At 35.7% G+C, this 15,352-nt stretch overlaps 1 protein-coding gene and 1 pseudogene across 1 annotated transcript; both read left to right on the top strand.

Moving 5' to 3' along the window:
- The first annotated feature begins 5,800 nt into the window (after positions 1 to 5,800).
- Positions 5,801 to 7,048, top strand: LOC115964328 (uncharacterized mitochondrial protein AtMg00810-like). Its single transcript, XM_031083664.1, has one exon. It carries the CDS (start codon positions 5,801 to 5,803, stop codon positions 7,046 to 7,048), a length of 1,248 nt encoding a protein of 415 aa, XP_030939524.1.
- Positions 7,049 to 9,573: 2,525 nt separating this feature from the next.
- On the top strand, positions 9,574 to 14,945 carry LOC115975587 (annotated as a pseudogene).
- The last annotated feature ends 407 nt before the right edge of the window (positions 14,946 to 15,352 follow it).

The following is a 15,352-nucleotide window of genomic DNA, read 5'->3' as shown; positions in this document are numbered from 1 at the left end:
CAACAAAACCCATCTTTTTTTAATAGTTGTGTTAGTGGTGCAGCAATGCTACCATAGCCACAAAAGAATTTCTAGTAGTAACCAGTTAACACAAGGAACTTGTGAAGTTCAATGGTATTAGCAGGAACCAGCCAAGTTTCCATGCTATGTATTTTTTTTGGATTGGCGGCAACACCTAATAACATGGCCCAAATATCCCACTTCTTTTCGGCCAAATAAGCACTTAGAATGATTAACAAATAATTGATGTTTTAGTAGAGTACCCAAAACCACATCTAATTAATGCTTCCTCCATCATCTCTAAAATAAATATTTGCTACTTCTTGCATCGATGCCCAAGGCCGAATCTCTCATCATAGTTGTAGTACAACCCCTCTTCCCTTCGAGCTTGCATTTCAGCCCAAGAGAGTTTCTTACATGTTGGATTGGTTGCAGGTCACATCCCAGTTGTAGGTGGTAAGGTAGGTTTGACTAGTGTTGGTGTTGGTAGTAAAGAAGGGTTGTATGGAGATGGTTGTGGTTGGGAAAATTTGGCAAGTGTTGGAGTGAAAATTGCATGCTGCATTCTTTGTAATTTATCTTCCTGCAATCGGGCCAAGCTTGTGGCATGAAGCAAGGTAGTGGGTCGAAATAGTTTAACTTTTGATCGTATCTCTTCCTTTAGTCCACTGACATAGCTTTCGAAGGTCCAAAGCGGATGCACAAGGCATGAGTAAACTCCTCCCACTGCACATTTGGTTGAGACTGCTCATACCATTGATACCACTGCAAGGCTTCCTCTAGTAGGTGAAAAGATGCTAGAAGCACCTTCTCGCTAGTGTCCGTCTTCTGATATTGGAAAAATTGTTCAACCTTGTAAATCCACCCTGTTGGGTTCTCCCTATCGAAGCGAGGAAAATCCAAGCGTGAGAATTGGGTCTGTATGCTACCATGATGTGTGCCATGACTTTGCTATCCAGGACATTCTCCGATTTCATGATTTTGGTTAGTGGAACTATTGTCTTGACCACTGTTGTTATTGGGCTCATCGATTTGAATACCTTTTGCCTCCTTAGCTTTGGTCATTTTGGCAACGGCGATGGTAAGGGCCTCCAGTCCTTCTTTCACGGTAGTGAATTCCTCTTTTTAAGACTCAAACTATTGTCGAAGAGAATGGGTGCTAACCTCCAAGGCTGATACACAGTCGTCATTGGTGGTTGATCATGTATGTGGTGGGTTGGTCAACATTTGGCTCTGATAACAAATGCAGTAGACTGCAATTTGATGGATAACTTAGTCGTATTTGAGGCGACTACCCTCCTAAAAATTATAGGGAGAGAGAGAGATATTTGAGATTAAAATTCTGCTTGCCTCTTATTTCACTTAATACACTTAAATACAAGATGGATTGGAATTCAAATAAAAGAGATAACCCAATCCTATCTAATAGAGTCCTATCGCAAGATAGCTCCTTATCTTAATTCATAATTCAAATAACAATCCTAATTCATAAATTTTTTATTTTATTATTATTATTATTTTATTTTATTTTTTTTATGAATCGAAAACCGTAATCATTCATTCATGAAATAACAATCATTCATTCATGAAATTCTTCCAACCAAACAACCTCATCATCTACTTGTCTCGCATATTTTGCTAATGATTGCGCAGCGGAATTGGCACTTCGCTTAACACAACTAAAAGAAAAAGTTTGTATAGTCAAAGCCGTACAGCCTATGTCCTCATAAATATGTCCTAGCCTAGAATAATTGACCTTTGATGACATAATGGTCTTCATTGCAATGGCATTGTCCCCTTCTATTATTAGCTCTCTAAACCCAGCATCCGTCGCAAATTCAATGGCACATCTGCATGCCAGCACATCAGCTTCTTCGCTGTCCACTACTGGAGGTCCCCTTGCTGAGATAGCTGCCGTCACTTCCCCTTTGTCATTGCACACTATTGCTCCAAAACCTGTATCAAGATTGCAGCCCACATCAGAAAGACAGAAAAGAAATGAAGCAAAAGAAGAAAGCAGCGAAGAAATGATTTTTCTGTCTAAACGACATTAGTGTAGTATAGTTGTTGTAGTTTTGTATTTTCTGTATGTAAAACTACTTGTAGCTTTCCATGTATTTAAGTTGGAGGAGTCTCACACGTGGAATAACAGAATGTCACACGTGCTGTAACTGATTTGGGATGTAACTGTTTTTGGGATTTTTCCAGGCCTCTGTTTTTGGTATTTAGACGCAGAGCTTGTACAGATTCATTATTGAATTGAAATCAGAATTTTTCATTCTCTCTCTCGCATATTGTTTCTCCATTTCTCCTTCAAAGTTTCTGTACTTTCTTATATGGTATCAGAGCTTGAGCCTTTATCAATGGCATCAAACACAGAAACTGTCTCATCTACTTCTTTGCATCACGAGCTTTCTCCAATGGAAGATCCTCGCAGTCCGTTCTTTTTACATCATGGTGAATCTCCTAGTGCGATCCTCGTTGCTCCACACCTGACTGAGGATAATTATCCAACGTGGGCTAGAGCAATGATAATGGCTTTAGATGCTAAGAGCAAACTTGGTTTTGTTGATGGTTCCATCATTGTTGCAATGGCGATTACACCGCTTAAGAAGCAAGCTTGGTCAAAATGCAACTCGATGATCTCATCTTGGATCTTAAATTCTGTTTCACCTCACATCAAAGCTAGTGTTATTTACAGAGACACAGCTCGTGCAGTGTGGAATGCATTAAAGATCCGTTTCCAACAAGCAAACGGACCAAGAATCTCTCAGCTCCAGAAGTAGATTTCCTCTATAATGCAAGGAGATTCTACAGTAACAACATTTTTCACTGATCTTCAAGCTACTTGGGATCAACTGTTGAATCTCAGGCCTTTGCCAAGCTGTTCATGTGGCAAATGCACTTGTGGAGTAAATGATAAGATTACGCAGCTTTATCATCAAGATTCAATAATGCAGTTTCTCAACGGATTGAGTGATTGTTATTCATAAGTCAAGACTCAAATCCTTATGATGGAGCCTGTTCCATCAATAGATAAGGCTTTCTCGTTGGTAATTCAGGAAGAAAGGCAAAGGTTTTCAACCTCTAATGGTGCTCCTTCTATTGAATCAGCTGCACTTGCTGTTAAGAACCAAGTCTTCAATCAAGGTTCTCATTCAAACAACAGCAATGGTAGAAATTTCAAGGGCAATGCTACCAAAGGAAGACCTGTATGCAGCCACTGTGGAAAACTTGGTCACATTATGGAAAAATGCTATAAACTTGTTGGATTTCCTCCAGGTTACAAGCAAAATGGACGGGTGGCCAAGGCTAATCAGGTTATGGTAGATGATAACCAAGGTTAATCTGAATTTGTGCAGCAGAATAATCCCTTTCCTTTCACTTCAGAGCAGTATCAACAGTTGCTTTCTCTACTGAATTCTCATGCATCTACCTCTGGTAATTCCAATGATGCTATAGCCACAGCCAATTCTGCCATTTCAGGTAATCTTTATGACTCTTTTCATGATTCTTTCTGCCTAAGTATGCAACATTCCATTTTTGCCAATAATCCAGCTAGTAAAACAACATTTGATAGACAAACTTGGGTCCTTAACACTGGGGCAACAGATCACATTGTTCATTCTGTCAATTTGTTCACTAAAATCACCAAATCTGTTTCATCCTTTGTCCAATTACCTAATGGTGAAAGAGTTCTTGTCACACACATTAGCACCATTCAAGTGACAGCCAGCCTTATACTTGAAAATGTATTATGTGTTCCTGCCTTCACCTTCAATCTGATCTCTGTGAGTCAATTGACAAAAAGATTGTCTTGTTGTTTCATTTTCTTGTCCAATTTGTGTTTTATACAGGACCTTTCTTGTTGGAAAACGATTGGAGTGGGTAAACTACATAACAACCTCTACTTGCTATCTACAACTCCTTGCAAATCTGATTCTGCAGCTTCTTCCATTTTGGATTCTGTTTTTGGTACTTTTGTCAATAATATTTCTAATGTTCCTGTCATAACCAAGCCATTTCTTTGGCATCTTAGACTAGGACATGCTTCAGATGCTAAACTTCATGCCTTACATGATTGTATTCCTGATGTAAGCAATGTTCATAGCAATAAATCTTGTACTCTTTGCCCCATTGCTAAACAGAAACGTTTTCCATTTCCTTTCTTTAATCATTTGTCTGCAACTCCTTTTGATCTTATTCACTGTGATGTATGGGGCCCCCTTTTGCTAAGTCCACTCATGATGGTTTTAGATATTTCCTTACCATTGTTGATGATGCCACTAGATCCACATGGGTGTACCTTATGAAAACCAAATCTGAAACCAGACCCTTGTTGATTTCATTTTTCAATATGACATTCACACAGTTTAGCACTAAAATCAAGGCTATTAGGATTGATAATGCTCAGGAATTCACTCTAAAAGAATTTTATGCTAAGCATGGAATTTTGCATCAGCATTCTTGTGTAGCCACTCCACAACAAAATTCAGTTGTGGAGAGGAAACACCAACATATATTGAGCATTGCAAGGGCCTTAAAGTTTCAGTCCAATGTGCCTCTTACCTTTTGGGGTGAGTGTGTCTTAACTACTGTGTATATTATAAATAGGCTGCCTTCTTCTACTCTTGGCAGCAAAACTCCATTTGAGAAACTATACAACACAATCCCTTCCTATGATCATCTAAAGGTGTTTGAATGCCTTTGTTTTGCATCTACTTTGTCTCACAATAGGTCAAAATTTGATCCTAGATCATTACCATGTGTTTTTCTGGGTTATCCTTATGGGGTTAAAGGTTTCAAGGTGCTTGATCTAGCCACCAAGAAAATTTTTGTCTCTAGGGATGTTCTTTTCCATGAGACTGTCTTTCCCTTTATCTCTTCCACATACTCTTCTTCCCCTCATTCCACAATTACCATACCTCATATTTTTCCTTCCCCAGACCCTTACCTTGACCCCTTACCCTTTGTTGCCACTCCTATTGTTGATTCACATACCCCAACAACTCCCATTATAGATTCTACATCTGTTTTGTCCAATCCTATCTCACCTCCCCCTACTTCACCTTTAACCATTCCAGATACTACCTCTGGCCCTTCCTTTGATTCTGTTCTTCCTCCTTCTGTAGACCCCATACCTGATCCTATATCCCATTCTATTCCTGCTTCAGTATCTACTTCTATTCCTGCTTCCATTCCACCCTTAAGGAAGTCTACAAGAATCAGTAAAGCTCCTGCTTATTTGCAAGATTTTAAATGCAGTACTGTTGTTCATGCTAAGTTTGATCACTCCAATTCAGCCATCAAGTCTGGTTCCAGCTCCTCTATGTCAGGTACTAAGTATCCTATCTCTGATTATATTGATACTTCTGGTCTTTCACCTTCCTATGCCCATTTTTGTTCCTTAATCACTGCTATTTCTGAGCCAAAATCCTATTCTGAGGCTATCAAGGATCCTAAGTGGCAGAATGCTATGGCTGATGAGATTGCAGCCTTGGAATCCAACCAAACTTGGTCTCTTACTTCTCTCCCTTCTCACAAAAAGGCCATTGGGTGCAAATGGGTATATAGAATCAAATATAAGGTTGATGGTACAGTAGAGAGGTACAAGGCCAGACTTGTGGCCAAAGGGTTCACTCAACAGGAGGGTTTAGACTTCACAGACACTTTCTCTCTTGTGGCAAAGATGACTTCAGTGAAGACTATCCTTGCTATTGCTGCTGTGAAGGGCTGGCACCTTGTTCAACTTGATGTGAACAATGCTTTCCTCCATGGTGATCTCCATGAGTAAGTTTATATGCATCTACCTCCAGGCTTTCACAGCAAGGGGGAGCATTTGGTGTGCAAACTAAATAAGTCATTGTATGGACTTAAGCAGGCCTCAAGACAATGGTACTCTAAGTTCTCAGCTACCATTTTGAAATGTGGTTTCAAACAATCTAAGTCAGATTACTCTCTATTCACCAAGAAGTTTAATCAGTCATTTATAGCTCTCTTGGTGTATGTTGATGACATCCTTATTGCTAGTAATGATGCTCATGCTATTGAAGAACTTAAGGTGTTTTTGGATCAAGAATTCAAGTTGAAAGACCTTGGAAACCTGAAATTTTTCCTTGGTCTTGAAGTGGCCAGATCAGAACAAGGCATTTGTTTATGCCAAAGGAAATACACCTTGGAGATACTTAAAGATGCTGGGATGTCAGGTTGCAAACCAAGTAAGGTTCCTATGGAACAAAATTTGAAGTTAAGCAAGTTTTGTGGGGAGTTATTGCTTGATCCTAGTGTTTACAGAAGACTAGTAGGGAGATTGTTGTATCTCACCATAACTAGACCAGACATTGCTTACTCAGTACAAAAATTGAGCCAATTTATGTCCAAGCCACGCAAACCTCATCTGGATGCAGCTTATAAAGTGCTGCAATATCTTAAAGGAACTCCTGGTCAGGGCATCCTTTTCTCATCCAAATCAGATTTACATTTAAAGGCATACACAGATGCAGACTGGGCTTCCTGCATTGACACTAGAAGATCCACTACTGGATTTTGCATTTTCTTAGGTGATTCACTCATTTCATGGAAGACCAAAAAGCAATCTATAGTCTCTTGTTCCTCTGTTGAGGTAGAATATAGGGCCATGGTAGTTGCTACATGTGAAATAACTTGGCTTCTGGCCTTGTTAAAGGATTTGGAGGTTTTTCATCCCAAACCTGTCATGCTTTTCTGTAACAATCAAGCAACCATATACATAGGTGAGAATCCCGTGTTTCATGAAAGAACCAAGCACATAGAAATAGATTGCCACTTGGTCAGGGACAAAGTTGAAGATAAGGTCATTCGTTTATTTTTTACTCCCACTCATTCCCAGCTAGCTGATCTCCTCACAAAGGCTCTTAGTGGTCAGCAGTTGCAAGCATTACTATCCAAGATGTGTATTGTGAATATCCATAATCCCAATTCTCATCTTGAGGGGGAGTATCAAGATTGCAGCCCACATCAGAAAGATAGAAAAGAAATGAAGAAAAAGAAGAAAGCAGCGAAGAAATGATTTTTCTGTCTAAACGACATTAGTGTAGTATAGTTGTTGTAGTTTTGTATTTTCTGTATGTAAAACTACTTGTAGCTTTCCATGTATTTAAGTTGGAGGAGTCTCACACGTGGAATAACAGAATGTCACACGTGCTGTAACTGATTTGGGATGTAACTGTTTTTGGGATTTTTCCAGGCCTCTGTTTTTGGTATTTAGATGCAGAGCTTGTACAGATTCATTATTGAATTGAAATCAAAATTTTTCATTCTCTCTCTCGCATATTGTTTCTCCATTTCTCCTTCAAAGTTTCTGTACTTTCTTATAACCTGAGGCGCTACTCCCTTCAAACATTGCTGCATCAAAATTGAGTTTGTATGGCAATCCTAATTCATAATTCAAATAACAATTAACAATAATTCAAACAATACTAATCTGGTGCAAATAACAACTAATCTTGAGGCATTATCCTTATCTTCTTATAATTTTTCTCTCTAGCCACTTTCTGCAATTTCACCACTTGACTGCACGTGATTCCCATTTGGCTCCACGTGAACTTGAGACATAAACATTGTCTTTTCATCTAGCAATGACAATTTTTCTGCAGCCACAGTCATACAAGATCAATAGACATTATCAAACCACCTAATTTGGACACATCCCAGAATCCTCTAGCTAAATCAATTAAATTTGCTACCATCACTAGTTGCTAAGCTACCTTATTAGGCCATGGTTTAAACTTTAAAACCCAAATCAAAGTTATCCAAGGGCCCCCACCAAATAGCATAATCCTTAGTATCTTTACTCTTCTTCAACCCATCTATATCCAAGATGCTGATTCTCCTTTTAGCCAATTCGCAATCATGCAATATTTTGCTTTAAGAATTTGAGCAAAAAGCTTATGTGGCCCTGATACCAACAACCAGCCAAATTTGACCAACAAAGCTGACAAAGTTCTTCACAGTATTTAAGAGCAAGGCCTTCGTTGTTTCCATCAGCTTTCGCTCGCCCCCAAAACTTTTTTACTATGGCACCCATTTCATCACATACCATACTCATGCTCATTTAAGAAGTTTATTTTTTATCAGTTTTTTTTTTTTTTTTTTTGAAGAGTATTTTTTTCAGTTTCTTGTTAGGTTTAAAAAATAACTAATGCAAAAGTACAATTATTCCGTAAAATAGTAATTAAAGTTTAAAAAGTTGTACATAGGCTGAATTAATTAAACTGAAAGTAAGATGTTTGGAGCGTGAAAACACTGTATATTATAGCCAGGGTCGGAGCTAGATGTAGGGTGAGGGGGGCACTTGCCCCCTGACTCTTAAAATTTTCATGTATATAGTGTGAGTTTGGATGGGATGAAAAATTATGAATTTGGCTTTTTTTTCTTGGGTCTCGTGCACTGTTCATGAGACTTATAAGTACGGAAAAACGTAAATTTTATTTTAAAAATGAGTCCCACAGTACTATTAACATATTTAAAAATTATTTTGCTATAGTATTTTCAACAATAAGTTTTTAGTTTTCAACAATAAACGGTATTCAAATAGACCCATTTTGTTAGTTTGGCTTTAGATTAAAAAGTCAGCTTATTTTACTATTCATGGACCCCACTGCACTCTTTGGTATCATTCATAGATCCCACTGTACTATTTTAACTAATTTTTATCTTTGTCTATCCTACTTTCAGTAAAATAAACAGATCCCAAACAATCTGCAATCTTAATTCTTAAGTAGTTACTCACTGGCATAGAGAAAAAACTAGAAAATGACTCCCACTTGGTAAAAAAACAAGTTTTCTCAAACATCAAACCGTATCACCTATTCACCTATTTTACTGTTGTTGTAAGTAACTTTTGTCTTGTCCAAGTTTGACACCTATTTCACAATTTTTTTTTCTATTCTATTATTTTTTTTCGCCATTTTCTTTATTAATGATACTTTTCACAGTATTTTATTATTGAGTTATACAAGAGATACTATAAATTTTACTATTTATAATTACAAATTGGTATGTCACCAATCACAAAAAATAATTTCAAACATTTATTCATTATATATTGTTTAAGTAACACTAATCACATTTTTACTACATAAGTTTTTAAACTTCTTGTTGTAGATTTTGTAGTATGAATTGGTTTTTTTTTTTTTTTTAATTTATTTTAATGATATGAAATATATTTATTTTCTTATAATTATTTATTTATTTTGTTATTATTATCGATTAATATTTTTTAGATCAATTTCACTTTAAATAATATTTTTTAATTTTGCTCCCTTTGAATCAAAATTTTAGCTCCGCCACTGATTATAGCTATAAGTTTAGGAAAAAAACATTTTTTGCAACTTTCTTTACAATTACTAACATAATATGTTGTGATTAGTGTATAATAAAGGTAGTATTAGTACAAAATTTATCTTATGAATCAATCTTACAAGACATATCTTTAACATGTGTGGGTCCTGCTTGTTGTGAAAAAAATGCCTAATGAGAGTCATTATATACCTTCCTGTGTTAATGATAAACTAAGATGAAAATAAGGTTACTTCAATCATAACAAATCATTTTAGTCCACGTGAAGAGGTTACTTAAGATAGGAATTCTGAACTCCAAACCGTTCACCTACTGATCAGTTAACTATTTCAATGGCTACCAATTCAAAGCCACAATTTTTTCTCTTCTCATCACTGCTTATTCTTCTACCTATATTATCTTCTGGGTCGCTCAATACTGTTACAGGCCATGGGTTCTCAATAGAAGAAGCAAGTGTACATGACATCCAACTCGCTTTCAAGCAAAACCAACTCACCTCAAGGCAACTCGTTGAGTTCTACCTAAAACAAATACACAGACTCAACCCAATCCTTAAGGGCGTCATAGAGGTGAACCCAGAAGCACTACACCTAGCTGATAAGGCTGACTCCGAGCGCAAATCAAAAGCACCTGGGTCACTCTCTGGGTTACATGGTATTCCCATTCTGCTCAAGGATAATATTGCAACCAAGGATAAGCTGAACACTAAGGATGGCTCTTATGCACTGCTAGGTTCAGTGGTGCCTAGAGATGCTGGAGTGGTGACCAAGCTGAGGAAAGCTGGGGCTATAATCATAGGTAAGCGAGTGGTCTCAATTCAGGTCGTTCTATGTACCCAATGGTTGGAGCGGCAGAGGTGGCCAAGGAAAGGTACGTGACTTGCATTGATTCAATGTGTAATACTCAGATTGTATGGATTGTTCAGTCCCTTGTGTGTATTTGGTGAAAAGTGAAGTTACTGTACACCGATCACAAATTGGCACATAAGAATGTCGTGAAATTAGGTGTGATTTAGTGTTTCCATAGAGTTCTTCTTGTTCATTCAGTCTATTAACTTTTACTTCAATTATTAAATTGTGCTGTAAGGTTTATTTTTCGTCAATTGAGTCCAATATTAGCAAGTGGTGCTGTTTTGATGTTCTTTTTTTAATTGAAATAACTGATAAAATTCTTTTCTTTTTCTTTTTTCCTTGAAAACATGAGTTGTGTCATTTGATAAATGGTGTTGTTTGATTAGTATATTATTATTTTTAAATTATAAATGATATTTAAATGGCTTCATTTGTTAACAGATTTGGACGAAAGAACTTGATTCGACTCATTTTTGACAATGCAGCTTATTAAATTGTCAAAAATTAGACCTAAGGACTAATTTGAGAATTGAAGTAAATATCAATGTACTAAATTGAATTTTAACCTTAAATGAATGTATATTGCACGGTACGCATCTTATGTCGATTTGAGCTATGTAAACAGTAGCATGTAGAGTTTTAACTGCAGCTTTTTTTTTCCCCCTTGTTTGTTATAGTTTTAGGGGTTGTATTAAAAACGTTTGAAATTGTTATAGGAGAAAGAATGTTGAAACACATATAGAACTTAAATATTCATCCAAAAATATCATATAATCTCGATCTGGCCAGTTTTTCTTGGTGTGTAATCAGAATTGGATGAAATAATTAACCATTGGATGTGCATGATAGTTTGTTATAAAAAGAAAGACAGGTACAAGCTGTTAACATCAATGTTTTGTGATGGTGTGCAGAATCCCTATGTTCTGTCGGCAGATCCATGTGGGTCAAGCAGTGGATCAGCTATATCAGTGGCTGCAAATTTGGTGGCAGTGTCATTGGGGTCTGAGACAGTTGGCTCTATTATTTGCCCATCCAGTTCTAACTCAGTTGTGGGCATTAAACCAACAATTGGTCTCACAAGCCGTTCTGGGGTTGTCCCAATCTCTCCTAGGCAGGACACTATCGGGTAACTTTATTACAATCTTCGATATCAAAATAGATATTTTCTTTGCTTATTGGGGTCATTGCACTGCCACTAATAGTCACTTAAAATAAATAAGGTATTTGTGGTTGCTGTAAAAATAAGTCTGTTATAAAAATTTTCACCCACAAGCTCAATTCCAATTGGTCATATAATTCAAATCTATATAATATTTAAAAATGTGAAAGCTAAAATATAGTATTTATTGTTGCTATATTCATGTTAAGCCATATTGTCATAGCATTTCAATCCATTCAGTCTATTTTGGTCTAGTTTGGTCCATTTCAATCTATTTAGTCTATTTCAATCCATTCAGTTCACTTCAGTTCACTTTGGTCCAGTTAGATACATTTTTGTCCATTTCGGTTCATTTAGTGTAGTTTCGTCTACTCGGTCTAATTTAGTCCAATTCAGTCCACTAGGTCCATTTTATCTACTTTGGTCCATTCGGTCCACTTCAAAAATGCATGGGAGGAAAGGTTTGTGTAAAAAGATGAGCTGCTTTATCGAAAATTATATGACATTCTCAGTATAATGTTATTAGATTCTTGATAAAATTCCATTTTTCTTATGTTATTTTTTAAAAATAAATGATAAATTTACTTATATCTACTTGCTTTTTATGCCATTCAAAATGTATAGATAATGAACTGTTTGTAAGGAATACTAGAAACAAATTACAATCACACATTACATTATATACAAAATATATATCTTGTCTTATATAATAATTGAATGTAAAATGAAATATGTTTCCTTGAAGGAAAAAAACTTACAAAATTTAAAACATTTTCAAATAACAAATATAAATACATTAATTTAGAAATATAATATATTTTATCAATTATAATTTGTTAGAAAATAATCACATTATTTTAAAAATTATTTGGGATTAATACTTATAATTCTCATCTACTATTTTCATTTTTCAATTAACAAAAAAATCAATTGTCAATTTTTCCCGTGTATTGCAAGAGTTAGCAACTAGTAAGGTTAAAAGGTACACTTTTATTTATCTAAGCAACCATAGACAATGCACTAATTGATTTTAAATATTCTTGGGTCTTAACAAAATATTTTAGTTCATAAATAAACAAATATATATAAGTTGATTTGTGTGTATATGTATACCTATTGTACTAATTTTGAAACAGTACATGGGTATGACTAGTACCAATATATTTTATTCTCCTGATCAAACCGAAAGTCTTTGATACAATATATCCGTATTGACTACTTTGATTTGAACTTTAAAGAACACACAATTTGCTTAAGTGCATAATCTAATAGGTATCATATCAAATAGTCATCAGCACCAACTATGAGAAATCCACATGTTCACAAGTGATGTGTGAATAATAAAAGTAGGATACCATAGACAGTTGCTAGATATTGATAAGGGGGCATTGAATACATATGATGAGCTACAACTACAACAATTTCAGCAACCAAAAAAAAAAAAAATTACAACCACAACAACGATTAAAGATCCTAACAAAGCTACGTTAATAGCTAATGCAAACTTAACAATTTCGCTTGAGTGAGTTTTGAGTGAAAGACTCAGCAAACTATTTGTCTACTTTTAATGTTCCACTCCAGTAAGTCTTGCTTTCGCTCAATTGTGTTTGAGTTCACTTGCAGCTCTTGACAAGCTTTTGGCCAAACTTTAATCTCATAATTACATTGTGTTTGTCACATGTAACATATAAAACCTAACGAGTAATATTATGTGTAATTTTGAAAGAAAATATATTCTATCTTGATTTTTTTGAACTTGATTTTCTTGTATAATAATGTTATTATTGTGTTAACTGTCATCATTATAATTTCCCTCAAGATATGATGATTACCTTAAGGAAAAAATCTCTCATTTCATGTTGGATAGAACAGGCCTATTTGCAGGACCATATCAGATGCTGTTTACGTTCTTGATGAGATTGTTGGTCTGGACTACAATGATAAAGCAACCATTAAAGCATCAAAGTACATTCCACATGGTGGCTATAAACAATTTCTTAAGGTTAATGGGCTTAAGGGGAAGCGATTGGGAATAGTGAGAAAACCCTTTTACAATTTCGGCAATGACACCTTCTTAAAAAAAAATATTTGCACAGCATCTTGATACACTAAGGTACGTAACATAACATACAAGCAAGAAATTTGCCCTATGTACTATCCTAACTAGATACTTAATTTTCCACAAAATTTCAGGCAAGAAGGTGCAATTTTGGTGGACAATCTTGAAATAGCTAACATTGATGTTATCTTGAATATTGGCAACTCGGAAATGACAGCATTGATAATAGAGTTCAAACAGGCCTTGAACAAATATTTAAAAGAACTGGTGGCTTCCCCAGTGCGTACCTTGGCTGATGCTATAGCCTTCAACAAGAAGTTCTCAGATTTGGTTTGTGTGTTTACATAAATGCTCCATTTTCAATATGTTTAGAGTCACAACTAACAAGATAACATGTTGTTAATGTCAGTGGTAAAATCTTATATGAGAATTAATAATAACCTACCAACTTAACAATTGTGAAGAATGTTGTAGCATTATTTAATTGGGCGAAACTTAGATACAGATCTTTAGGAGTTGTACTTTAGGTTCCTTAATTGAACTTAACTCTATGGTTGAATTGACCAAATGGTGTAAAGATATATAGTGCTATCATTTTCAAAGACAATTAAGTTTAACTATGTAGTTTATTGAGCAATGTTACACCAATAGGGCAAAACTTAAATAAAGTTTTTATGTGTTATTTATTTGGTTCCCTAATTGAATAAAGAAGGTGTTATCTTTTTTTAAACAATTAAATTTAACTATATAATTCACTGAGAACCGAAGTCACAACACCTAATTAAAGAACTGTCTATAAGTTTCATCCTACACAATATAATCTGCTCCCTACATGTTTTTCATTATTGCCAACAAAGGAATGGCACATCCTCAAATAATGAAGATTTACTTGCATGGCCATGCAGGAAAAGATCAAGGAATATAAGCAGAACCTCTTTCTAGAAGCTCAAGCCACAAATGGGTCTAGTAACAAAGAGAAGACAGCATTACAAGATATGGCAAGGCTGACGAGAGATGGTTTTGTGAAGTTGATGATAAAGCATAACCTTGATGCATTGGTGACTCCATATTTAGGACATTATGGTGTTAGTGTTACTTCTGTCCTTGCAATTGGGGGCTTCCCTGGAATTAGTGTCCCTGCAGGATATGATAGTAAAGGTGTGCCATTTGGTATTTGCTTTGGGGGACTTAAAGGTTCAGAGCCAAAGTTGATTGAAATTTCATATGGCTTCGAGCAAGCTACTAAGATTAGGAAGCCTCCTTCATTTAAACCTTGAAGCCCAAACACATAGCCTCCATTCAAAGTTTTAGAACTTGCATTGATACATATGAATCATTAGGTTTGATTATGCTAGTTTGTGGTGATATATATATCAACTACAGTTCAACTATGGCGACAATTAATGTAATCAAGTTGGGCTAATAATCTTGCTGGCATATATGGACAAAGGGCAAGTACTGTGTATTAAGTTTTGGGAACAAGACATTATTAAAATGATATTGTCGTAAGTTATGATTAATCTTTATGTTTATCTCAAATTTTATTTTGACCGACATAACTTTTTTTTTTTTTGGATATGAGATAGTTCTATTTTATCCTAATCTTAATGTATATATGTGTAAAGCTCCCTTCTAGAGACTTAAACTCTAACGCTTGCTTTTTACACCCCATAAATACTTATAATTGTAGAGTGATTATTGCACCAAGAGTGCACATTGGTCCAACATAACCTTTTCACCTTGGATACCATGCACAATTAGATCAAATGCATCATGGCTTCCAATCAATGGGACTCTAAGATGATCATCTAAGTCATGCATTGTTAGCAGACAAATAGGGAAAGAGTTCAAATTGGTAGCTCTATTAGCCTTCTTGGCAAGAACTTGGCTAGAGATGCCAATCGTTGGTGGAACCAGGTTTTTCCGGCTGGCAAGTGGCTATGC

Source organism: Quercus lobata, chromosome 2, assembly GCF_001633185.2.
Source record: "Quercus lobata isolate SW786 chromosome 2, ValleyOak3.0 Primary Assembly, whole genome shotgun sequence".
NCBI lineage: Eukaryota > Viridiplantae > Streptophyta > Magnoliopsida > Fagales > Fagaceae > Quercus > Quercus lobata.
This window is presented reverse-complemented; position numbering and strand designations above follow the sequence as displayed.